Consider the following 27,313-nt stretch of genomic DNA (forward strand, 5'->3'; position numbering starts at 1 on the left):
TCATCCAAATAGCAACATGTACCCTAGTTATTATCCGGGTGCTGAGACCACTTTCTGTAATACCTCAGGAGCAGAGACTAATCCAAAAGGGAGCTGTTGATAGCAATACTCCCAAACGGTTTGCTGACAGGTCAACAACAACTGCAAACTTTCAGGTACTTGCCAATAACCGGATTGGTAGTCCAACACAGAGAAAATCCGGGATCCACTTATTCACCAAGTCACCTCATTGAAGGCAATTGAAACTGCTCATGTTTCACATATTTATGAAGGTCCCTAAAATCTGTGCACAAATGAATATCACCACTCTTCTTCTTGTGACAAAGCTCCTCCTCTACCTTGGTGGGTCTTGCACTTACTGGCGGATTTGCTTGCCTTGGAGCTTCACGGCAGCCCTCAGTTTGGCCGTTTTCGTGAACCCACAGTCCAGGTCAACTCCTCCTGTGTCGGACCAGGAGTTGGGAGGTTTGGGGGGAACCCAGGTCCGCCCTCTATTCCGGGTTCCAGCCCAGGGCCCTGTGGAATGCAGCTGTCTAGAGTGCCTCCTGGAACAGCTGTGCGACAGCTACAACTCCCTGGGCTACTTCCCCATGGCCTCCTCCCAACACCTTCTTTATCCTCACCATAGGACCTTCCTCCTGGTGTCTGATAATGCTTGTACTCCTCAGTCCTCCAACAGTATGTGCTTTCACTCTCAGCTCCTTACATGCGCACCACAAACTGAAGTGAGCTCCTTTTTAAACCCAGGTGCCCTGATTAGCCTGCCTTAATTGATTCTAACAGCTTCTTGACTGGCTGCAGGTGTTCTAATCAGCCTGTCTGTCTTAATTGTCTCCAGAAGGTTCCTGATTGTTCTGGAACCTTCCCTGTTACCTTACCCAGGGAAAAGGGACCTACTCAGCCTGGGGCTAATCTATCTGCCTTCGATTACTCTCCTGTAGCCATCCGGCCTGACCCTGTCACATTGTATATGATCACAATGGGTGAGATCCAATCCTTCCACCTTCCAAAAGATACTAAATTCTGTTTGGATCTTCTCCATAAGTGCAGGAAGTATGCAATGTGCAGGTGGTGCACATTTCCATGTTCAAATCCACCTGCAGAGAGTATGCATATCCTATGCTGTCTCTCAATGATCCTTTGCACACTCCCTTCTGTTCTAGCCAACATAATCCCACCTGAAATATCCTGTGCAAGTTCATTATACCAAGATGTAAGGAAAATAATGGAACTGCATACGCAGCCATGCCTTTAACAATGTAAAACTTTGCAGTCAAGGCTATGCCCTTGTAGGGTGCAGAGCATACAGCTTTGCCCACTGTCTGCAAGACATACAAATTCTAAGCATTTATAATTACCATTGTCAGGCAACTGTCCAGACTGTGAACTAACTCAGAAGGGAGAACATTAAGTTCAGCACCTGTATCCACCATGCACTTCAGCAGTGTGCCATTAATTTCAGGATACCACCTACAGCGTCTTACCACATGTGAAGATCATACTAAAGGAAACATCAATAAAAGTGGTCTCGACCAGCTCCACATTCACAGGCCTCCCATCTTTGTGAATCAGTGTCTGCGGCGCACTAAGTTAAAACATGTCCTTCCTTCTCACAAGCCTGACTGGGCAGGCAGGGAAATTGGCCAAGTGACCCATACTATCACAGCAGAAACAGTGAGGAGCTGGCAACTTTCACTGCTGAGGCCATGGTACGGCAATAGGTAGCATCATAGGATTCTCGGTGATGGAAGCAGGTGGAGGAGCTGATGGCTTAAGAGGAGACACAAAGGTAGCAGCAGTCTGAAACACAGAACAACTTTCACCCCAAGTGCTAGCAAAGGCCTCCCTCTTAGCAACTGTTGCATCAAAAGTTAGCATTCTCACATCTTCAACCAGTAACTGTTCATCCAGTGTGGTTAATCAGAAAAATATCCCTGAGCATGATCATCATAAATCCCCGAATTCACAGTCCCTGACCCATTACTGCAGATGACATGCAAACTCGTGTATAGTTTCGTAGGATTCCTGGAGAGCTTCAAAAAACATTTTCCTCTTTACCAGAACAGGTTTTAGAGTGGTAGCCGTGTTAGTCTGTATCAGCAAAAGCAACAAGGAGTCCTTGTGGCACCTTAGAAACTAACAAATTTATTTGGACATAAGCTTTCGTGGGCTAGAACCCACTTCATCAGATGCATTGAGTGAAAAATACAGTAGCAGGTATAAATACACAGCACATAAAAAGATGGGAGTTGCCTTACCAAGTGAGAGGTCAGTCTAACCAGACAATTCAATTAACAGTAGGATACCAAGGGAGGAAAAATCACTTTTGTAGTGGTAATGAGAGTGGCCCATTTCAAACAGTTGACAAGAAGGTGTGAGTAACAGTAAGGGGAAATTAGTATGGGGAAAATTAGGTTTTGTAATGTCCCAACCACTCCCAGTCTTTATTCAGTCCTAATTTGATGGTGTTCAGTTTGCAAATTAATTCCAGTTTTGCAGTTTCACATTAGAGTCTATTTTTTAAGTTTTTTTGTTGAAGAATTGCCACTTTTAGGTCTGTTATTGAGTGACCAGGGAGACTGAAGTGTTCTCCTACTGTTTTTTGAATGTTATAATTCCTGATGTCAGATTTGTGTCCATTTATTCTTTTGCGTAGAGACTGTTCAGTTTGGCCAATGTACATGGCAGAGGGGCATTGCTGGCATATGATGGCATATATCACGTTGGTAGATGTGCAGGTGAAAGAGCCCCTGATGGTATGGCTGATGTGGTTAGGTCCTATGATGGTGTCCCTTGAATAGATATGTGGACAGAGCTGGCACCGGGGTTTGTTGAAGGGTTTGGTTCCTGGGTTGGTGTTTTTGTTGTGTGGTGAGTATTTGCTTCAGAATAGACTATCCAATGCCAAAATACTTGTTGCGGTGCTCCACAGCTGCATCAAAGGAGGACTTGGGCTCCAGGAGCCCACCATAAATATCAATGCCATCACGTGGCACCATGGAGCATCGGAGAGCTGTATAATCTGCAGATAGTTCCAAAAATTCTGAATAAAGTATCACCATCGAAGGCTGTGCCGGCAGCACGAGTTGCAGAACAGAAGCACTCATTGCCATGTTATACTCTGGTGCACCCCAGAATAGCAGTCCAAAAAATCACCCCAAGTAAGACATGCCAGTAGACTGTGAGTCAAAACATGTAATAACCATGAACTGTTAAGGTCAGCAACAGTCTGAATAAATCTTGATAACAGTCTGAATTGCAGATATGCAGCAGCAGGCCATGAGTAGCTGCACACACACAATGCTAAGGCTCTGTGTGTGCACACAAACAGGAACAAGAGCACTGAATCCAGGTAGCAGGAACCAGGAAACAAAACAGAACAGGGACCAGGAAGGCAACACGCACACCAGTCATCACAAGAGGCACCGTGCTAACATGTTGGACTCAGGGAGAGGCCAGGATCCAGCTTTTACCTACAGTAACTGACAAATAAATCAGGCCATACAGTTGGGAACTGACCCTAATTACATTCTGCTTCCAAAACAGATGAAAAATGGCACATGTGGGGAAACCCACTCCTGAAAAAGAGGCAGAGAGTAAAAGCATACATTTGGGAAATGTAAAACGTTCCCATACTGATCCCACCTGTTTGTCGGATACTGCTAAGTTCTGATCCACTTTCAGCAGCTCCGCTTCCCTCCACGCCGACTGATACGCCTGAAGCAAAGCTCTTCTCCGAATCTTGGGCAAAGCTAAGTTATTGTCCATCTGAGAATAGCAGCAATGGATCTCTTGCCTCATTCTAAGCAATTCCTCTTCAGATAACGAAAGGGGCAAACTTAAAAGTCTCCTGTTAAAAAACAAAAACAAACACATGCTGTTCTGTGGCATATGCAAACTGGCACAGGGAAGAAAAAAAACCAAAACCAAACTATCTTCAGAGATCCTAGGAACCTGCAAAGTGTGTTCCCCTTCCCAGGTGGCCAGATTCTCCAGACAGCAGGGTGTTAGAGCTGGTAAAAAAAAAAAAAAGATTTTGGAAGAAATTAATTGTTATGAATTTTTTACATAAAATTTTAAAATATTGTCAACATAAATCAAAATGAAAAATGTTCAGGGTGGTTTTTGTGTGTGTGCATTCTCTCTCTCTCTCTCATTTTTCCATAGGGAGATATTGGGGGGAACGTGTAAATAAACCTGGAAATGGGGAGGGAAGGGGAAGGACCTTTTGATTTGTTTTGAAAAAAAAAATCAAATGATACAAAACATTTCCCAGGAAGATTCTAATATAGTTCTAAAATCCATTTTTCAATGGGTAACATTGGTGAAAATTTTGCAACCAGTTCTTCTCTGCATCATCATTTGCTACTTTGAGGGCTTGCAACCCAGAGTGCACTGTCAGGGGTGTGCATGAACTTCAGTAAAGGCTTATCTCCTGAACAGGATGTATAAAGAAGTAAAGCCCTTTGTGCCCTCCTTACCCTTACAGGCCCATATAAGGACCAGATATGATGAATGTTTACTGGTAAATTCTCAGTTTAGATCACTATAGAAAACCAGAGTTTCTTAGATACACATTTGTAAACATTCATAGAATCATAGAATATCAGGGATGGAAGGGACCTCTGGAGGTCATCTAGTCCAAACCCCTGTTCAAAGCAGGACCAATCCCCAACATCCCTATATCAGCTTTTTAAATAGAAGGAATACTAGAAATTATTAGAATTCTTAGTAACATTTTCAAAATACCATAGAGATAAGTAATAAATGAGAATGCTAATTATTTGTCAAATCCCTATAAAAGGAAAATTTGCCAGCTCTCTGTTGGATGTATATGGATCTGTTACAAAAATGGACAGATTCCTCTCAAATTTAGTCTGTTTACTATCTGTTCTAGAGTTCATGTAACCACTGACTATTAATCTGTGATATATAATATTTACCGTAATGGTATGTCATAACCCAGTATTCTGTATTTTAACACATTCTCTTTCTTGTCTCCCTAAATTTCTACAAACAGAACCAGCTCAGAAGCTGGGAGAATTAATTTTTAAAAGGGCAGATTGGTATTGCTTATTTTTCAGTGTGTGTATATATATACAGAAAATAAGCAAATGTCAATCTGATAAACTATATACTACCTTTTTATGTACCTACCTTTTTCAGCAAAGCTATTGGGTGGGAATAATAACCAGGGTCATGGAGACACTGACATGTTAAACTATTTCATGGCTTATCTTTTGTTATGAACAGTTCAGTGAGGCACAGAGGGCCAGATTCTGATCTTAGTAACTCTGGGTGTGACTATAACCAGGGTCATGGAGTTACTCCAGATTTATACTGGTGGAGATGAGATCAGAATCTGATTCTCCCCAGGGGAACAGAAGGGAATCATCTGAGTCCTGAAACTCCCCACTACTTTTACCCTTTTCATCATTCTATCTTACCAGCAACACCACCTTGGATTGGTTAGGGTATATTAGGTACCTCTCCCCTTTAGAGTAAAACAACAGACTACTAAGTCTTGGGTGAGCGAAAAGAGGTTGGTTGATAGAAAACAAACTGAGGTGCTCCCCATGCGCAAGTAATGTGGACTGCCACCAGATCACTCCAAGCTTCAACCAGCCCAGAAGGGACCTCAAGGCCCAAATTCTGATTTCTGCAGTGGCAATGTGCTGCTCTACCACAAGGCCAGTTTTAATACCTTTCATGCCATTGGGTCAGGAACAGTTCAGAAAAAACACATTTAACTTTAATTTTGCAGCAACTGTGGGTGAAAGGAACAATTTGATATTAGATGCTAAGTTGGAGCTCTCCCTCTTAAATTTAATTCTTGGATATATTTCTGATACCTGAAGGTTACCTGATAACAAGGCACCGTGTTTCCAACATGCAGCTTTGGTCGCTAAAAAATTAATCCTGCAAAAGTGGAAAAGTTGATCTCCACCAAACATCAATGCCTGGCTCAATGATATGGCTGATCTTTCAGCTAGTGAATTACTGGCATTCCACAGAAGGGGAATGCCTGAAAAATTCAAAGCAATTTGTGCTGACTTTTTACAGGTCTATGATTAACGCAGACCCTGAAGATAGATTGCTTGCTTCACCTGCCCTCCCTTTAGCTTGACCCTCTTTATTTACTTTGTGTATTATGCTGAATCTTGTATTTTGATATATTTGTTATATATGAAAAAATTAATAAAAATTATAAATATATATAAAATTTGCAGCAATAAACTTCCCCCTGCCCCAGTAGTCCTAAAAAGGAGGAAATAGCCTATTTGTTTAAAGATTAAACAATAACTAATTCAAGCAGTTTTTAAAAACAGCACACTGATGCACTAACAAAGAGTTTCAATTTTAAAATTACAATATATTGTCTCCAGTGTTTTAGAAGGATGATTTTACTTTAATCACAGTGCCAACAGGTTGTCATTATTTCCATAAAATATGCCTATGACGCTTTTAGAAATTCTTCTCTGAATCAAATGATTGTAGTCAGTCTCTAAATTAAAATATTCATATTTACACTGTTTTCATCCACCTAAGACACCTATCTGAAGGCATCATTTCCCAATAGGCAGCACTTACTGCTCCACAATATTGCCTTAGATTTATACATAGAAAGGTAGCACTGCCAGAAAAAACAGTGGATTAGAAACTACGGCAGATCTCTTATGCCATGCCTATGTTAGGAAACAGGTTTCAGAGTAACAGCCGTGTTAGTCTGTATTCGCAAAAAGAAAAGGAGTACTTGTGGCACCTTAGAGACTAACCAATTTATTAGAGCATAAGCTTTCGTGAGCTACAGCTCACTTCATCAGATGCATATCGTGGAAACTGCAGCAGACTTTATATATACACAGAGAATATGAAACAATACCTCCTCCCACCCCACTGTCCTGCTGGTAATAGCTTATCTAAAGTGATTATCAGGTGGGCCATTTCCAGCACAAATCCAGGTTTTCTCACCCTCCACCCCCCCACACAAATTCACTCTCCTGCTGGTGATAGCCCATCCAAAGTGACAACGCACACTTTGCTTCTCTACAAAAGAAAAAGGACACTAAACTTTCTAAACTACTACATGCTACAAGGGGCCACAGCAATGGTTCCCTCAACCCACCTAGCAATATTGTTAACCTATCCAACTATACTCTCAGCCCAGCAGAAGCAGCTGTTCTATCTCGGGGCCTCTCCTTCTGCCCCTCCACCCCCACGAACATGATACAGTTCTGTGGTGACCTAGAATCCTATTTTCGACGTCTCCGACTCAAGGAATATTTCCAAAATACCTCTGAACAGCATACTAATCCACAGAGGTCTCCCTACCAACACTACAGAAAGAGGGATTCTAGGTGGACTCCTCCTGAAGGTCGAAACAGCAGACTGGACTTCTACATAGAGTGCTTCCGCCGACGTGCACGGGCTGAAATTGTGGAAAAGCAGCATCACTTGCCCCATAACCTCAGCCATGCGGAACGCAATGCCATCCACAGCCTCAGAAACAACTCTGACATCATAATCAAAAAGGCTGACAAAGGAGGTGCTGTTGTCATCATGAATAGGTCAGAATATGAACAAGAGGCTGCTCGGCAGCTCTCCAACACGAGTTTCTACAAGCCATTACCCTCTGATCCCACTGAGAGTTACCAAAAGCAACTACAGCATTTGCTCAAGAAACTTCCTGAAAAAGCACAAGATCAAATCCGCACAGACACACCCCTGGAACCCCGACCTGGGATATTCTATCTACTACCCAAGATCCATAAACCTGGAAATCCGGGGCGCCCCATCATCTCAGGCATTGGCACCCTGACAGCAGGATTGTCTGGCTATGTAGACTCCCTCCTCAGGCCCTACGCTACAAGCACTCCCAGCTACCTTCGAGACACCACTGACTTCCTGAGGAAACTTCAATCCATCGGTGATCTTCCTGATAACACCATCCTGGCCACTATGGATGTAGAAGCCCTCTACACCAACATTCCACACAAAGATGGACTACAAGCCATCAAGAACAGTATCCCCGATAATGTCACGGCTAACCTGGTGGCTGAACTTTGTGACTTTGTCCTTACCCATAACTACTTCACATTTGGGGACAATGTATACCTTCAGATCAGCGGCACTGCTATGGGTACCCGCATGGCCCCACAGTATGCCAACATTTTTATGGCTGATTTAGAACAACGCTTCCTCAGCTCTCGTCCCCTAAAGCCCCTACTCTACTTGCGCTATATTGATGACATCTTCATCATCTGGACCCATGGAAAAGAAGCCCTTGAGGAATTCCACCATGGTTTCAACGATTTCCATCCCACCACCAACCTCAGCCTGGTCCAGTCCACACAAGAGATCCACTTCCTGGACACTACAGTGCTAATAAACAATGGTCACATAAACACCACCCTATACCGGAAACCTACTGACCGCTATTCCTACCTGCATGCCTCCAGCTTTCACCCTGACCACACCACACGATCCATCGTCTACAGCCAAGCTCTGCGATACAACCGCATTTGCTCCAACCCCTCAGACAGAGACAAACACCTACAAGATCTCTGTCAAGCTTTCTTACAACTACAATACCCACCTGCAGAAGTAAAGAAACAGATTGATAGAGCCAGAAGAGTTCCCAGAAGTTACCTACTACAGGACAGGCCTAACAAAGAAAATAACAGAACGCCACTAGCCGTCACCTTCAGCCCCCAACTAAAACCCCTCCAACGCATTATTAAGGATCTACAACCTATCCTAAAGGATGACCCAACACTCTCACAAATCTTGGGAGACAGGCCAGTCCTTGCCTACAGACAGCCCCGCAACCTGAAGCAAATACTCACCAACAACCACATACCACACAACAGAACCACTAACCCAGGAAGTTATCCTTGCAACAAAGCCCGTTGCCAATTGTGCCCACATATCTATTCAGGGGACACCATCACAGGGCCTAATAACATCAGCCACACTATCAGAGGCTCGTTCACCTGCACATCCACCAATGTGATATATGCCATCATGTGCCAGCAATGCCCCTCTGCCATGTACATTGGTCAAACTGGACAGTCTCTACGTAAAAGAATAAATGGACACAAATCAGATGTCAAGAATTATAACATTCATAAACCAGTCGGAGAACACTTCAATCTCTCTGGTCACGCAATCACAGACATGAAGGTCGCTATTTTAAAACAAAAAAACTTCAAATCCAGACTCCAGCGAGAAACTGCTGAATTGGAATTCATTTGCAAATTGGATACTATTAATTTAGGCTTAAATAGAGACTGGGAGTGGCTAAGTCATTATGCAAGGTAGCCTGTTTCCTCTTGTTTTTTCCTACCCCCCCCCGCCCAGATGTTCTGGTTTAACTTGGATTTAAACTTGAAGAGTGGTCAGTTTGGATGAGCTATTACCAGCAGGAGAGTGAGTTTGTGTGTGTATGGGGTGGGGGGGATGTGAGAAAACCTGGATTTGTGCAGGAAATAGCCCAACTTGATTGTCATGCACATTCTGTAAAGAGTTGTCACTTTGGATGGGCTATCACCAGCCGGAGAGTGAATTTGTGTGGGGGGGTGGAGGGTGAGAAAACCTGGATTTGTGCTGGAAATGGCCCACCTGATGATCACTTTAGATAAGCTATTACCAGCAGGACAGTGGGGTGGGAGGAGGTATTGGTTCATATTCTCTCTGTATATATAAAGTCTGCTGCAGTTTCCACGATATGCATCTGATGAAGTGAGCTGTAGCTCACGAAAGCTTATGCTCTAATAAATTGGTTAGTCTCTAAGGTGCCACAAGTACTCCTTTTCTTTTTGCAAACATGTAGTTTGTGGCCACTTCCATTGGAGGAAACAGGACTTGTGTATAGTTCGTAAATATTCAAATTACACTAAGAAAAAAACCCTGAGTTTGGCTCACCAATTTCTGCTTCAAGTGGGAAACTGACCTGGAAGGCCCCAAGATCTGCTTAGCAAAGGGGAAATACTACAGTGTTACCCTGAGATTTAGTCACACGAAATCTGTGCACTTTAGAGATAAATTTCATGGAGTGACCTTAATGCAACCCTCTTGCATGTGTGTATTACAAAGAATCTTGAAAGCATTCACACAGTGAAAGATCTTGTGGTAATGCACAAGAGGCCAGTGAAAGTTACTGTGAGAATAATATACCTGCAGCCATACCTCATTGGGGTGTACTCTTGTCAGATTTTTACTAGCCAGTGAGTGTAGGGCTTGTTTTGTGTCACCTCAGAAGAATACTGAAAGCGGTAATGAAGAGAGGAGAGAGCAGTAGGAGATGTGGAGAGTTTACAGCCCTGCAGCTGTACATTTGTATGTATTTGTATGACAACCAATTCACCACTCCTGCAAATATACCAGGAGTGTGGGGGCAAGGTAAAGGGGCTGGTCTTGGCTGCACTGTACCCCTCTGATGATAGAAATAGGATGAGAGATGGCTAGAAAAGAAATGTATATGTGACAAGCTCATAGCTTTTGAGCAGATAAAGAACTAATAATGGGTTAAATATATGGATATTTTAAATTTAATTTCCTTACTGGGGATTTTTTTTTGATTGCAGGTTATAATAGAACCTAATGTAGCATTCATAGCCTTGGCCAAGTTAGCATGACCTTTAAGTAGTGATAATCTGTCGAGTAGCTTTGAAGCGTGAAATATACTTTGTGGGAATTACCTATTTTCTGCTGTATTTTCAAGAGAAATCAAAGATATTTTAGGTGGCTCACATAGTGATACCTATAGCTGAGGTTGCTTGATGCATCCTATTAGAAGCATCTGAAAACAGGGTTGTATAACTTTGCCAAACTGTATCTATTTTGGGGCTGAAATTTTTCATGCTGGAATTCTGCCCAAGGCTGAATTTGTTTGGAAAACTTCAGCAAAAGTGGCTTCCTCCTTTCCAAGAATGATGCTAGAGAAAAATATTTATTGTCTATGTTAAAAAAAAAATTGCATAACCATTTTATTGAGAAGCTTACGTGCTTACCTCTCCCCCCATGCTTTGGAGCTGTGGTTCTTCAACCAGAGGTACACGTACCTCTGGGTGGACACAGAGGTCTTCCAGGGGCTACATCAACTCATGTAGATATTTGCCTAGTTTTACAACAGGCTACATAAAAACTAAAGTACAAACTAAAATTTCATACAGACAGTGACTTATTTATGATGTATATAATACTCTGAAATGTAAGTAAATATTTATATTCCAATTGATTTATTTTATAATTATATGGTAAAAATGAGGAAGTAAGGAACTTTTCAGTAATAATGTACTGTGCGATTTCTGTGTTCTTATGTCTGATTTTGTAAGCAGATAGTTTTGAAGTGAGGTAAAAATTGGGACAGATCAGACTCCTGAAGGGAGTACAGTAGTCTGGAAAGGTTGAGAGCCACTGCTTTGGAGCATGGACTTGAAATTTGGCAGAGAAGTGTCCTTGTGTCAAGAATGTGCTTTTTGCTGTCCCTGTGAAAATGTGCCCAATTTTGGCTGAATTATGAACCTCTAAAAATCTGTTTGCACGTGTTCAGTGGAGACTTAGGGCTTGGCTACACTTGCAAGTTAGAGTGCATTAAAGCAGCCCTGGGTGCCCTAACTCCTGATGGGTCCACACTGGCAAGGCACATAGAGTGCCTGGACTCCGCAGCTGGAGCGCTCCTGGTAATCCACCTCCATGAGAAGCATAAAGCTTGCTGCGCCCCACCTGAAACGCCTGGGCATCAGTGTGAACGAGGTGGTGCATTACTGCGCTGTGATTGGCCTCTGGAAACGTCCCATAATCCCCTGAAATAAAGTGGCCACTCTTCTCATTGTTTTGAAATCGACTACAGGAATGCAGATATGCCCTTTCATAGCTCCGTTTCTGACAACTGGCATGCTTACCTGCTCCGGGACAAAGCAAGCCATTAGTGTGGAATGCTGCTGTTGTGAGTGGGTGTGGGGGGGTGGCGGGGAGGTCTGCTGCTGTCTGAACTTACAAGACAGCATGCTGACATGCTCTCAGCCCCCCAAAAACCTACTCTCTCCCCCCACATAAACACAACACACTCCCTGTCACACTCTACCCCCCTCCACCCCCATTTGAAAAGCACGTTGCAGCCAGTTGCATACTGGGATAGCTACCACAATGCACTGGTCTTTGTGGCATTGCAAGAGCTGCTAATGTGGCCACGCCAGTGTGCTTGCAGCTGACAGTGTAAACACACGGCAGCGTTTTCCTTGCTGCGGTCTCCGAAGGCTGGTTTAACTCCCAGTGCGCTACCTCTGCAAGTGTAGACATGCCCTTATTAGAGTTTGGCAGCTAAATTGTCTGAAGATTCCATCTACACCGAGCATGCTCCATCCCCTCATAGCTCCTGAGTACTGACTAGACTATATGTATCAACCCCACCGAGCAACTGATCATGATTTAATTGGGGATTGGTCCTGCTTTGAGCAGGGGGTTGGACAAGATGACCTCCTGAGGTCCCTTCCAACCCTGATATTCTATGATTCTATGCTTCGTCCTGGGGCTGCAGGGGCTGGACCAGAGCTGTTCATACAATTGCTTCTCTCAGCAGCCAGCTGATGCTGTGGCCTTGAGTGCCAGAATTCAGAGCAGGGAGATAATTCAACCCCCTTTTATATATGCATTATTTACAGTCTTTAATTACATGATCACAAACTATTGCACAAGCATCCTTAATTTCAGTATTTCCTAACTTTCGAGTGCTTGACTTTGTAACTGTAATACTCTTTTAACATAATTTTATGTTCACTTCAATCTCTCTGGTCACGCAATCACAGACATGAAGGTCGCTATCTTAAAACAAAAAAACTTCAAATCCAGACTCCAGCGAGAAACTGCTGAATTGGAATTCATTTGCAAATTGGATACTATTAATTTAGGCTTAAATAGAGTGGTCAGTTTGGATGAGCTATTACCAGCAGGAGAGTGAGTTTGTGTGTGTATGGGGGTGGGGGGGATATGAGAAAACCTGGATTTGTGCAGGAAATAGCCCAACTTGATTGTCATGCACATTGTGTAAAGAGTTGTCACTTTGGATGGGCTATCACCAGCAGGAGAGTGAATTTGTGTGGGGGGGGTGGAGGGTGAGAAAACCTGGATTTGTGCTGGAAATGGCCCACCTGATAATCACTTTAGATAAGCTATTACCAGAAGGACAGTGGGGTGGGAGGAGGTATTGTTTCATATTCTCTGTGTATATATAAAGTCTGCTGCAGTTTCCACGATATGCATCTGATGAAGTGAGCTGTAGCTCACGAAAGCTTATGCTCTAATAAATTGGTTAGTCTCTAAGGTGCCACAAGTACTCCTTTTCTTTATGTTAGGAAAGGATTTTAAAGTGTTAATATTTTTGGCACAGAACGACTTCATAGTATTTTGAATGATTAACAAAAATAAAAAGCTATCGGTCAAAATAATTCTTGGTGAGAGACTAGAGCTGGTGTCTGGTGATCAAAATATCAAAACTAACAGTGTCAGAAAATGTAAAGACAGACATTTTTTAAAGAGCTTTTGATGGAATGTTGTATTATTGTTGTGTAGAAAAATGTACTGGAAAAATAAGTAGCTTTTAAGGATCTGATTTTTACTGTTGCTGTGTGAATAAAGATGGTATTTGACAAGTGTAACAGCAGCACTGCCAACTGGAATACATCGTCATAGAATCATAAAAGTTAGAAATGGAAAAGACCTAGGTCACTTAATCCATTTCACTACTGGTGCAGGATTGTTCTCTACAGTATATTTAGAGATAAGAAGACAGTATCTGAAAGATACATTGAAATGGTTTATGGAAAATTATTTTGAATTTTGAAAAACCAAAAGTCATTGAAAAGTTAGAAATGAATGGATTTTCAAACACTGTAAGTAACAGGCAGACTCCTATAGATCTGTTTTCTATAGCTCTATAATGTGCAGTTGGCAAACTTATTGGGACAATGTCAGGTCATCATATTTGGCCCAGTAGGTCTCATGTGTATCTGATTTTCTTTAGAGAAAAGGAAAATTCTTCCTCCCTCACCTGAAGTTGTTTAAGTTGACAGTAATGCTTTACAGTCCATTCTTTTTAATGAATACATGTCCGTACGACAGTGGGCAGATTTATTAGCCAGGGCAGTCCAAATAAAGCCCAAACCCTCAAGTTCAGTTCCATGTCCCCTTTCTCAAGGTGGGTTTATTAATAAAAAAGACAGTTACCTTTTCCGTAACTGGTGTTCTTCAAGATGTGTTGCTCATATCTATTCCACAACAGGTGTGCGTGCCACGTGCACCAGTGCCAGAAGTTTTTCCCCGCTCCCCCCATCCTCGGTTCCTTCTTGCCAGACAACTCCGACGAAGGGGAAGGAGGGTGGGATGTGGAATAGACATGAGCAACACATCTCGAAGAACACCAGTTACGGAAAAGGTAACTGTCTTTTCTTCGAGAGAGAGATTGCTCATGTGTTTTCCACAATAGGTGATTCCAAGCTATATCTGTTGGAGGTGGGTAGGAGTTCACAAGTTCCCAGGATGGAGGACAGCCCTGCCAAACCTGGCATCATCCCTGGTTTGGGGGACGATTTGGGGGATAGTGCGAGGTGAACGTTTGAACCGAAGACCACTTGGAGGCCCTACAAATGTCCTGGATGGGGACGTGGGACATGAAGGCAGCCGACGAGGCTTGCGTTCTAGTCGAGTGTGCCCTCACAATGGGTAGCCGGAGGGACACCCACCAGCTCATAACAGGAATGGATGCATGAAGTGATCTGATTGGGAAGCTGCTGAGTGGAAATCGGCTGGCCCCTCGCGCTCAGCCAAGGCGACGAACAGTTGCGAGAACTTTCCAAACGGCTTGGTCCGCTCGAGGTGGAAAGCCAGAGCCCGCCGCACATCAAGCGTGTGGAGACGGCGCTCCTCACTGCACGCGTGAGGCTTCAGCCAGAGGACCGGTAAAAAAATGTCCTGACCCATGTGGTAGGCGAAGACCACCTTTGGGAGGAACGTGGGGTGTGGGCGGAGCTGGACCTTGTCTTTATGAAAGACCATGTACAGCAGCTCGGAGGTCAGGGCCCTGAGCTCCGAGACTCGGCTGGCTGATGTGATTGCAACCAGGAAGGCCACCCTTCCATGAGAGGTGAGACCAGGAGCACGTGGCCCGTGATTCAAATGGGGGCCCTGTGAGACGAGCCAACACCAGGTTTAGGTCCCACTGTGGGACCGGGGGGGTCTAAAATATGGAAAAAGACGGTCCAAACCCTTAAGGAACCGGCCAGTCATAGCATGGGAAAATACCGTGTGCCCTTGCACTGCCAGATGGAAGACCGATATGGCTGCCAGGTGCACCTTGACTGACGAGGGTGCCAGGCCCTGGGCCCTCAGGTGGAGGAGGTAATCAAGGATAAGCTGGGACCACTTCGACAAAAAACTGGGACCACTTCAACAAATAAGCATGGCGAGTGGAGGGCCGTCTACTTTTGAGGAGGACACACTGAACCTGCTCTGAGCATGTCTTTTCCTCTCCACCTAACCACTGAGCAGCTAAGCCGTGAGGTGAAGAGCTGCCAGGTTGGGGTGGAGGAGGTGGCCCTGGTCCTGAGAGAGCAGGTCCGGGCGAAGCGGCAATGGCCATGGCGGAGCTACCTCCAGCCCCATTAGGATCCCGTACCAATGCTGCCTGGGCCACGCCGGGGCAATCAGGAGCACCCGGGCCTTGTCCGTCTTTATCTTCTCCAGGACCCTGCTGATTAGAGGGAATGGGGGAAAGGCATAGAGAAGCTGGCCTGACCAGGACAGGAGAAAGGCATTGGAGATAGCGCCCCTCCCCAGGGTCTCCCCTGGAGCAGAACCCGGGACATCGCTGGTTCTGACGAGTCACGAACAGGTCCACCTGGGGAGTTCCCCACCTTCGGAAGAGCTGGTGGGCCACTTCTGGGTGGAGGGACCACTCATGTTGTGAGGAAAAGTCCCTGGTCAAGCGATCCACCCTCTCGTTCTGGGCACCCGGTAGATGGAAGGCCTTCATGTGGATATTGTGGGCTATACAGAAGTCCCACAGCCTGAGGGCTTCACGGCAGAGGATCGAGCCCCACCTTGCCTGTTGGTATAGAACATTGAGGCCATGTTGTCTGTGAGGACCCTGACTACCTTGCCCTCCAGGTGTGAGCTCCTTGACGTTTATTTGTAAGGTCAGGTCTTGAGCTGATCACAGGCCTTGAGTCTGAAAGTTCCCCACATGGGCCTGCCAACCCAGGTCTAACGCATTGGACACCAGCTCCAACGACGGGGCCCTGTCCCTTGACAGGACCCCTTGGAGAATGTTGTTTGGGGTGGGCCACCACCGTAGGGAGGTGATCACAGAGTCCGGCATGGTGAGGACCGTATCCATCCTGTCTGTGGCCTGGGAGAACTTCAAGGCCAACCAGAGCTGGAGGGGCCTCATCCTGAGTCTGGCGTAATGGACCACATACGTGCACGCTGACATGTGACCCAAGGGTTGTAGGCAAACCCTGGCTGTTGTCACCGGGAACCTTGTGACAGAGTCGATGAGGGTCTCGAATCTGTCTGGCGGGAGAGAGGCCCTGGCCAACACTATGTCCAGGAGCGCTCAGATAAACTCTATGCATTGGACTGGGACTAACGTGGACTTGGTGTTGTTTACCAACAGGCCCACTGTGGTGCACGTGGACAGGAGAAGAGCCATGTGATCCCTCTCCTGTGACCGGGAGGTGCCCTTGACAAGCCAATCGTCCAGATAGGGAAATATCTGGACCCACCGCCATCTGAGGTAGGCCGCTAACACTGACATACATTTTGTAAACACCCTGGGGGCAGTGGACAGACCAAATGGGAGGACCATGAATTGGCAATGATTCTGTCCCACTACGAAATGGAAGAAGCACCTGTACCCCTCGAATATGTGGATGTGGAAGGACGCATCCTGTAGATCAAGGGCAGTGTACCAGTCCCAGGAATGCAGGGAGGGGATGATGGAGGCCAGGGAGACCATGCGGAACTTGAGCTTCACCATGTACTCGTTCAGACCTTGGAGGTCCAGGATGGGCCTGAGCCCCCCTTTGGCCTTTGGGATAAGGAAATAGCGGGATTAATACCCCTTGCCCATGAACTCCTCAGGCACTGCCTCTATCGCTCCTAGACGTAGGAGCTGCCCCACATCCTGCTCGAGCAGAGCTTCGTGCGAGGGGTCCCCCAAGGGGGATGGGGGTGAGGGGTATTGGTTGGGGATGAAGTAAACTGGAGGGTGTAACCCCGGGAGATGGTGTTGAGGACTCATCGGTCCGAGGTTAGCCACGACCATTCCGGGAGGAAAGCACACAACTGGTTGGAGAAGGGAAGCTTTATTGGGGGTGGCTCCCTGATGAGGACTGGTGGGGTGCCCCCGAGCGTCCCGTCACAAATGCCTTTTCCCCACCTGCTTGCCCTTGGATGACCCAGGCTGGGGGGCAGGCTGAGACTGCCTCTTATAGTCCCGCTGCTTCTTATGGGCAGCCTCGTACTTCGGCAGGGTGGCCTGGGTGGGAGTCTGCTGCAGCTTGTGAAAGTAGAATGAATTATATTGAAATTATAATTCATTAGAGAAATGCTGCTTGAAAGATTTCTTGAAATATAGTTGTCAGGAAGAGAAACATTAAGGAGTGTGAGACAATGGGTGCTCAAACTAATTAAGTTAGAGCTCCTACTGAGCTAGGAGATTGGTAAATGTTAGTATGCAAATAAGATATGTATGTATATTTGTCAGTTTCTGCTTCCTTTTGTCTCTTATGTTAAATTGGCTTTGGCTTAGCTGTATAAATAAGTTAGCTTGAGCCTCAGAGAGGGGCTCACATATCTGGGTGCATTGGCAAAGCGCTTTCCTAATAAACAGAGTGATCTGACAAATTATGTGAGTCCTGAATCTGACTTTGACAGGCTTGAACTTAGGTTTTGCTGGAGAGGGGGCACAGAGGCCCAGAGTCTGGAGGGTCATGCAGGAGTCTTTCATGCCATGCAGCCTTGTATCTGTTTCCTCCGCAAACAGAGCTTTCCCATCAAACGGGAGATCCTGCATGGAAGACTGTGCCTCGCTGGACAGCCCAGAGAGCAGGAGCCATGGACACTGCAGAGGCCATTGATCGTGTGGCTGTGTCCTCAGCATCCAAAGCTGCCTGCAGGGACACCCTAGCGGCCGCTGCCCCTTCCTCCACTAGTGCCTTGAACTCCTTCCTATCGCGCTCCTGGAGGGAGTCCTCAAACTTGGGCAGGGAGCCCCACAGATTGAATTTGTACCAGCTCAGGAGAGCCTGATGGTTTGCCACTCGTAACTGGAAGCTCAAAGATGAATATACTTTCCTTTTGAAAGAGTCCAGTCTCCGAGAGTTTTTGTTCTTTGGAGTCAGGGCTGGCTGACCCTGCTGTTTCCTGTGGTTGACCGACAAGTATTCATGCCTCTTAGCGGGTACAAAGTACTTGCGTTCTGCCTTTTTAGAGATGGGAGCCAATGAGGCCGGTGTTTGCCACAGGGCACTTGAAATCTTAGCCACCCCTTCATGGAGAGGCAAGGCCACCCTACCTGGCACCGATGGGGACAAAACGTTAAACAGGGAGACCCAGGGCTCCTCCATCTCCTCTGCCTGGAGGTGGAGGCTTGCTGCCACCCTCTTTAAGAGTTCTTGGTGGGCCCTGAAGTCCTCCTGCGGGATGGAGGCGGGTAGGGCCGCAATCGCCTCCTCTGCACTTCTCTTACTTGCCAATAAATATTTCTATGTTGTATTTGGGGAAAAACAGATGATATAGTCTCATCATATTGTGATAACACTCTTTCCATCCCACTAGTGTCTCTGGACGATGTTAAACAGAAGCTACTAAAGTTAGACATTTTAAAATCAGCAGGTCCAGATTAATTTGCGCCCAAGAGTATTAAAAGAGCTGGGGTAGGAGCTTGCTGGACCTTTAATGTTGATTTTTAGTAAGTCTTGGAGCACTGTGGATGTTCCAGAAGACTGGAAGAAAGATAATGTTGTGCCGATTTTTAAAAAGGGCAAATGGGATGACCCAGGTCACTACAGGTCTATCAGAGATCTTGAGCAAGATAATGCAGTGGCTGATACAGGACTCAATTAATAAAGAACTACAGGAGAGTAATGTAAATTAATGCAACTCAACATGGGTTTATGAAAAACAGATCCTGTCAAACTAACCTGATACCTTTTTTTTGATGACATTACAAGTTTGGTTGATACAGGTAATAGTGTTGACGTAACATACTTAGATTTCTGTAAGGGGTTAGACTTGTTATTGCACAACTTTTTGATTAAAAAAATTAGAATGATATCAAATTAACATGATGGCATACATTAAATGAATTACAAACTGTCTACCTGATAAGGTCTCAAAATATAACTGTAAACGGGGAATCATTATCAAGCGGGTGTGTTTCCAGTGGGGTCCCACAAGGATGAGTTCTTGCCCCAACGCTATTCCACATTTTTATCTGTGACTTGGAAGAAAACATAAAATCATCACTCAAAGTTTGAAGATGACACAAAAATTGGAGGAGAAGTCAATAAGGAAGAGCACAGGTCACTGATTCAGATCAATCTGGACCATTTGGTAAATTGGGCACAAGTGAACAAAGTGTGTTTTAATATGGCTAAATATAAATGTATGCATCTAGGAACAAAGAATGTAGACCACACTTGCAGTATGGGGGACTCTTTTCTGAGAAGCAGCGACTCTGAAAAAGATTTGTGGGTCGTGGTGCATAATCAGATGAACATGTGCTCCCCCTGTGATGTTAATGTGATCCTGTGATGCACAAACAGAGTAATCTCCAGTAGAGGTTATTTTACTTCCATATGTGGCACTGGTGTGACCACTGCTGGAATACTATGTCCAGTTCTGCTGCCCACAATTCCAGAAGGATGTTCATAATTTGGAGAGGTTTCAGAGAAAAGCCACAAGAATTATTCAAGGATTAGAAAACATGCCTTAGTTTGAGCTCTTGGAGACGATCACTGTATTTAGCTTAACAAAGAGAAAGTTAAGGGGTGATTTGATCACAGTCTATAAGTATCTACCTGGGAAACAAATATTTAATAATAGGCTCTTTAGTCTAGCAAAGAAAGGTATAACACAATCCAGCAGCTGGAATTTGAAGCTAGCCAAATTCAGACTGAAAATAAAGCATAAATGTTTAACGGTGAGTGTAATTAACCACTGGAACAATTTACCAAGGGTCACGGTGGATTCTCCATCATGACAATTTTTAAATCAAGTTTGGATGTTCTTCTAAATGATATGCTCTAGGAATTATTTTTGGGGAAGTTCTATGGCCTGTGTTATACAGGCGATCAGAGCAGATGTTCATAATCCTCATTTCTGGTCTTGGGATCTGTGAATCTCTGAATACTGAGAGTTTTGCAAATAAAGCATGGCATACACTGAATTAAAGCCTAAAAATTCTAAATCACCCTTATAACTTTAATAATTTCAGCTTCTTGGAATTTTCATTAAAAATCCCCAAACAAACCAAAGGGTCTAATTTTCACTAGCACAGGGCAAAGACAGCACATATTGACTGCAGTACAAGTGGTGGGTACTGTGAACCTGTGAAACTCAGGTCCAAAGTTTATAGCAAAGAATTGATAGTTAAAAATTAAGCCCGCATGTTTGTTAAACTCATACTTACTAGAGGCATAACCAAGAAAAGAAAATGGACAGACACTTACATGAATACTAACTGTTCCCAACTCCTTAGTTTTTTTTGTTCTGCAATGCTCTGTTCCAGCTCTTGGCTCAGTTTTTGCCTGGTATTCTCAAGCCATTCCCCAGTGGCCATATTATTGTCATGTTCTTCTTTTTCAAGCTGTTCAGTTTGAATAGCAATTTCCTTTTTATGCTCCTCAACAATTTGTTGCAGGAACGGCTTTGGCACACTCAGTTTTAAAAGTTCTTGAGTGATTACTCCATACTGAATGCGTTTAAGTTCTTCAATAGCTTTCTCTGTCAAAGTAAATCTAAGCACTTTTATTTCTTCACCGGCATCATTATCAAGCTTTTCAATAAGCTCTTCAAATTCAACAGCATGTTCAGTCAGGAGCTTTTGCCAGTGGTTCAAGTAGTGGCTAACCTCTTTAGTGGTTTTGAAAGTGTCTCCTATCGACATCTGCTCCTTTCTTTGTTCTTTCTGCTGATTCATTTAAAAAAAAAAAGATACAAGGTAAATAGAAGAAACCTCTTTTTAGTTCCAATCCCCTATATACATATTTCATACCAAGGTGAAATTATACATAACAGTTTTTTGTAATACTCAAAATGACAATTTCATTGCATACTATCAGCACTGCATTCATATGTGCCCAAAAGGCCACTATTAATTTAGGTTGAAGTTAGACAGAATGCTAACACCAACAAAAATGCAGTGTGCAATTTATCTCATGCCCTGACACATTTTCAAATGTCTGAAAGGGTCAGAAATCTAATGAACTGGTAAAATTCCAAATGCAAACTCTGATCAAAGAAATAGAGGAAAGAAAAGAAAAAAGTTTTATTGATATTTCATATTACACTATGCAATATTTTCACTGTAAAGCTAGCCAAAGCTACCCTTGGTTTAACACAATTTATCATTTAAGCCCACACCAGTGGGAAGCACAGAGAATACAATGGAAGTGTTGGCCCTCTGCATGATTGCCAGAGCTCCAAGGCATTTTATTCCGAAGAGTTTGGAAGCTCAGTGGGTTTGGAAGGTCATGCCACCTGGTCCCACTGTGGTAGAATCTAACCCTATGATCCCGACCTGATGAAATATCAGATTTCACAAATGGAAACTCAGCATTTTCTTCATGTATATCACTTACCTGCAGGTTTTCCCAATGGTAGGGAATGATCTGGTCTTCTGTTGTCAGGCTATGAATAACTGCTCAGTTAAGACAATACAGTAGAACCTCATAGCTACAAATACCTCGGGAATGGAGGTTGTTCGTAATTCTGAAATGTTCATAACTCTGAACAAAACACTATGATCGTTCTTTCAAAACTTTATAACTGAACATTGACTTAATACAGCTTTGAAACTTTACTCTGCAGAAGAAAAATACTGCTTTTAACCATCTTAATTTAAATTAAACCAGCACAGAAACAGTTTCCTTGCCAAATCTTTTTTTTAAACTTTCCCTTTATTTTTTTTTAGTAGTTTACGTTTAACGCAGTACTGTACAGTATTTGCTCTTTTTGTTTTTTTGTCTCTGCTGCTGCCTGATTGTGTATTTCTAGTTCCAAATAAGGTGCGTGGTTAACCAGTCAGTTCGTAACTCTGGTATTCATAACTCTGAGGTTCTACTGTATATTGTGGTAATGCCACTAAAAATTCTGAAGACTGATTTTCCTCTACTATCCTAGCATGGATGTTTGTTATCTTCATCGTCATAAAAGAATTAGACCTTATCTTTCAATTCAATCAGGGCTTTTTTCAGCATAATCCCAGGGTAAACCGTTACACTGTACATAATTACCTTTTGCAACATTTCTCGTCTTCTCTTAGTAACGAGTTTCTGGTGAAGCCTTTGCTTTTCCTGTTTTAAATTATGATCCAACTTCTGTTTAACAGAATGAACTTCTGCCTGAGCTTGATCTAGAAGTGGTCCCAAATGATTTTCAGACAAATGACCAGCTCTGTAATAAGAGTGTTTAATACCTGTTACCTTGAATACTTAACAGTAGAGAGAGAGAGAGACTGAGTGTGTGTGTTTGTACAAAGGCACATAGTTATTATTTATTTCTGTTGCTGTAATGCTTAACAGCCCCTAACAAGGCTCAGGATCCCACTGTATTGGACACTATGCAAGCAAATAATACAAAGACAGTCCATGCCTCCGAAAGCTCACAGTCTAGCATATAGATAATACGCAAGAGGTGAATAAACAAATGGGAGTGTGAGGGGAGACTGGGAAGGGAGGCGGGGGAAAAAAACCAAGGAGATGCATACATATATAGAGTTAGTGTTAGACAGAAGATGCTCAAAGTAATGTGCATAAACGAAAAAATTAGGGAGTGCAGGCTCACGTGGTTTGGTCACGTAAAGCACAGTCCTCATGTAAAGCACAGTCCTGACAACTAGTGAGGAAGAGTCCAATGGCTCAAGACTGAAAGACAGAGATGCCAACCCAAGAAGAAGTGGTGGTACGTCATAAAGGAAAACATGTTAGCATGTGGTGTGATAGAGGATATGGCACTGAAAAGAGCACTTTGGAAGGAGAGGACTTGTAGTGTAGGATGGGATTAATGCAAGGAAAAAGAAGGGTATTGTACAGAATTTTCAAATTAGACATGTTTTATATTTATACATTATAGTCTGAAAATGTAAAAAGTCTCCTTAAATGTTATATATATATATATCACACATGCACAATAATTTTATACACACTACAAATGATAGTTAGCAAAACCTGTGTAAAGACTTTCACTCACTTCTACAATATTCATAATAAATCAAAAGAATTACCAGGATTTTGGATGAAAAGAGAAATATAGCAACTCCACAGACCAAACTTTCCCAGTCTTACACATACAGGACATCTTTTGGATTCAGGATAGATTTGCAAGATTATGACACCAGTCTAACTCCACTGACTTCTCTAATTCACATGAGTGCATGGGCTAGACACAATAAAGTATAGTCAGGTAAGTCTCTCCCTATTAACAACTCTAATTGCATTATAAAGACTGCTGCTATTCTTGTCACTCAAGAGTTCCCAAAATACCTTTGAACAATAGGGATATAAAGGAGGATCTTAAATCAACCAGGTTAGGCTTTTGGATTTTCGCTGTTATTACCATGACTCACAAGAAATATTTCTAATATTAAATACTGAGTATTCCCTAAAAGGAGGTTAAAAGGGTCAAAATGGAACCTGGGCTGAAAGTACTATCCCTAACACTGGATTTTTGTTCAAACCCTTCCTCAATTATTCTCTAAGTACCCAATTTTCAGAAGGGCTGAGCACTGTGCAGCTCACATTGGTTTCAAATGGAATTGTGTGCGCACAGCCCCTCTGAAAATCAGGACCTAATAACATATAGGGTTCACATGCCACTGTCCCGGCAAAGTCTCCAACACACTTCAACAGTTCGACTGTGGGCGAAATCTTGTAGTCCTTTATTCAGACCTTTCTCAGGAAAGGATTGAGACCAATTCCCATTGATTTCGTGAATTTACCTAGGATTTGTCCATATGAATTTAGCTGTCCCACATTTGTTCCAAGTTAGATTTTACCTCAAATTCCCAAAATAATCAAATTAAAGCGAAGTTGAAGAACATTTATTTAGTTGTGTGGCTTTTGCATTTTACCCAAAGTGAATAGAGAGCTCCTGTTCAAAGCCAGCACTTGCTTCTCCATCTACTGTTTGAGAGTTTACAGTCAATTAAATGAGCAACAGAACACTATCCCCTGCCTATCAAACTTGCTTTAAATTCTAATGAGGAGCTCAGCTCAGCCTCCCTCCTTATCACGTAGGTTTGCTAAGTTTTGCAGAACTCAATTTTTTCAACTTCCATCCATCACCTTTTTTTTAAAAAAAAATCTTCTGTGGGAAAAAGCCCACAAAGCAATCCCACCAACTGTCAACGTGCTCTACTTGAAGCCAAATAATATTTGTCCTTGCCTGAAACCAATTGATTATAAATTCCAATGATGCGACAGATAGATTGGGCAGTGCCAAGCCTCCCTTCAGCTTTGTGAACTGCAAATTCCATATCTAGGCTCCTTTCTGTGCCAAATACAAGGGAAAACAAAGTAGTATAACATGTGGGTGGCGGAATTAGATAGAAGGAAGAGCAAGTTATGCAAAATAATAATCAATCAAGATATTACTTTTAAATACCTTTAATCTATTTTGTGCTGGGGGAATTACCGAGGAGTCTCTGCAGCCCCTTTACAATCCCTACCCAGGGTGGAGTAAAAGGGCCTGCAGCAGGAATCAGAATTGGGGCCATGAGATGAAAGGTGGAGGGAAAGTGATGTAACATGCCAGCTAAGTGAACAGGGTGGTGATAGTACACACTGACTATGGGGACGATGATAGACACACATCTCATTAGTTCCAAGTTGATTTATTCTGTGGAATTGTTTTACGTGTAAAAATCTTAAAAGGCACTCAGATTAAATTGTAGGTAGTTGTGGGTACTACAGGGGGCCAGTAAAAAGGAATATGGACTGAGTTTCCAAAGACACAAACAATAGAGACAAGGAGGTGTAGCCATCGGTTCAAGCAGAAGCAGAGTGTCAGCTAAATAACACTAATAATATAAAAAGAAAAGGAGTACTTGTGGCACCTAAGAGACGAACAAATAAGCATAAGCTTTCATGAGCTACAGCTGAATGCATCCGATGAAGTGAGCTGTAGCTCACGAAAGCTTATGCTCAAATAAATTTGTTCGTCTCTAAGGTGCCACAAGTACTCCTTTTCTTTTTGCGAATACAGACTAACACGGCTGCTATTCTGAAACTAATAATATAATGGTTGTACCTCTAAGACAAAAATGAAAGCGTCTCCAGGCTACAGCTCAAGACTTAAAAGTCAAAATTAAAAAAGGAGCCAGTTAGAATGCCCAATATAATTGGCAACTCAGAGTTATGATTGACAATTAAAAAAAAAAAAGCAAAAGGGCTTCAGACTTCAAACTATAGTTTGTCTGATGGGTAGGTTAGGTTGTGTATAGTTGTATTATATCTGAAGAAGTAAAGGAAACCACAACTATTTTAGACAGATCACTCCAGTGTGGAAATGACTAAGGGATGGAATCTAATTGATTAGAAAGCCCATATGATGGAAACAATGGATGAAATCCTTGCCCCACTGAAGACAATGGGAGTTTTGCCAAGGACTTCAGTGGGACCAGGATTTCACCCAACTGGATCAGTATTCTGCAGATGTCCAGATCAGAATTGCAATGAGTAATTCCTCATAGTAAAATCCAGACACAAAGAGCTGCTAAGCAAGTCATTAATCTTAATGCAGATAGCAGCTGCTCAGCACCTGGTGGGGTCAGGCCCCAAGACATTAAAGGCTTATGCTCTGCTGACGCAATAACAACAACAATGGGTAGCTTAGCTACCCCAGTTCTACCTGGTGGAAGGGGGTATCAAAGGACTGTTTGGAGAAATATTTATTGATGCAATAGACTCCACTTAAATGGAGAAGAATAAAAAGTACACTACTAAAAGAGATCAGTAAGAGGAATGATTTGATTTGGACTTTACTGTAGATGATGGTAGGATTTAAGGCCACATATCACAGGAAATTATTGTGGTTTTATTAGAGATTAAAATCCATGGAGAAATTCATACTGCAATAGGAGTTCTTCAAATCCAGTAAATTGCCAGGACTGGATAAGGTTATCAAAGTGTTATGAAAGAAATGAAGTGTGAAGGAGCAGAGTGCTTGGCGAAATGAAGCCATAGCACTTTAAAACTAGCAATTGTTCGGAAAAAAAAGCTGTGAAGTCACTAATCTGGTGCCTTTTTGACTATCTAGAACACAGGAATTACAGAATGGTGGGGCTCATTGTGCTACTGGGGAAACCAGTTATTAAGAGTTCCAGTAAGGTTAAAAGAAGAAAAGGAGTACTTGTGGCACCTTAGAGACTAACCAATTTATTTGAACATAAGCTTTCGTGAGCTACAGCTCCCTTCATCGGATGCATGCAGTGGAAAAGTAAGGTTAAAGTAGTACAACACCTGGACAAGTATTGCCTGGACAAGTCAAGCCCTGCATAGTTTTTGTAAGGAAAATGATAAAAAGAGCTTTCTATCTAGGAGAATTCTTCGGAAATGTTAACAAAATGGTAGATAAAGCAGCATGAATGTAATTCACTTAGATTTTTCCAAACGCTTTTTTGAAAAGGCCTCTCACACGAGACTATTAAGGAAAATGACTAATAAATGAATAAGGGCAGTCCTGCAGTTCGAACCAGTAAAGCAACTAAAAAGCTACAGCGAAGGCTGTTCTACAGGTCAAATGTCAGGGTACCAAGGTGATTGTCAGTATTTGATAAAAATTATTAAATAGATTTTGAACAAAAAGTAAAAGGAGTTGATAAAGTATGATAATGACACTAAGTCAATTTGTTTAGTAAAATGGAGGATTATGAGAAACTCTGGATGGATTTAAATATATAAATGAAATGGACAATTTGACAGCAGAGGACATTTAACTTGCATAAATGTAAGAAAATGTGTATTAGCAGCAATGGTCTAAACTCCTAACATGCTGAGGGGCACTGAAGCTGTGGAATCTTCTGAAGCAAGAG

The 27,313-nt window shown here is 43.1% G+C and overlaps 1 protein-coding gene across 7 annotated transcripts in view; it reads right to left on the minus strand.

The window, feature by feature from the left end:
• EVC2 (EvC ciliary complex subunit 2) overlaps positions 1-27,313 on the minus strand; it is a gene marked incomplete at its 5' end in the record, with an annotated part of 185,799 nt that overhangs the window by 72,644 nt on the left and 85,842 nt on the right. For 5 of the 7 annotated variants that reach the window (XM_084626746.1, XM_084626744.1, XM_084626742.1 and 2 more), the window contains 3 exons: positions 3,646-3,850; positions 20,733-21,193; positions 22,518-22,677. In XM_084626746.1, coding sequence (XP_084482872.1) covers positions 3,646-3,850; positions 20,733-21,193; positions 22,518-22,677 — 826 coding nt within the window. The remainder of the gene's footprint in view (positions 1-3,645; positions 3,851-20,732; positions 21,194-22,517; positions 22,678-27,313) is intronic. The other 2 variants (XM_084626743.1, XM_084626741.1) reach the window with 1 other exon arrangement.

The sequence above is a fragment of the Lepidochelys olivacea genome (genome assembly GCF_965140295.1).
Source record: "Lepidochelys olivacea isolate rLepOli2 genome assembly, chromosome: 4".
NCBI lineage: Eukaryota > Metazoa > Chordata > Testudines > Cheloniidae > Lepidochelys > Lepidochelys olivacea.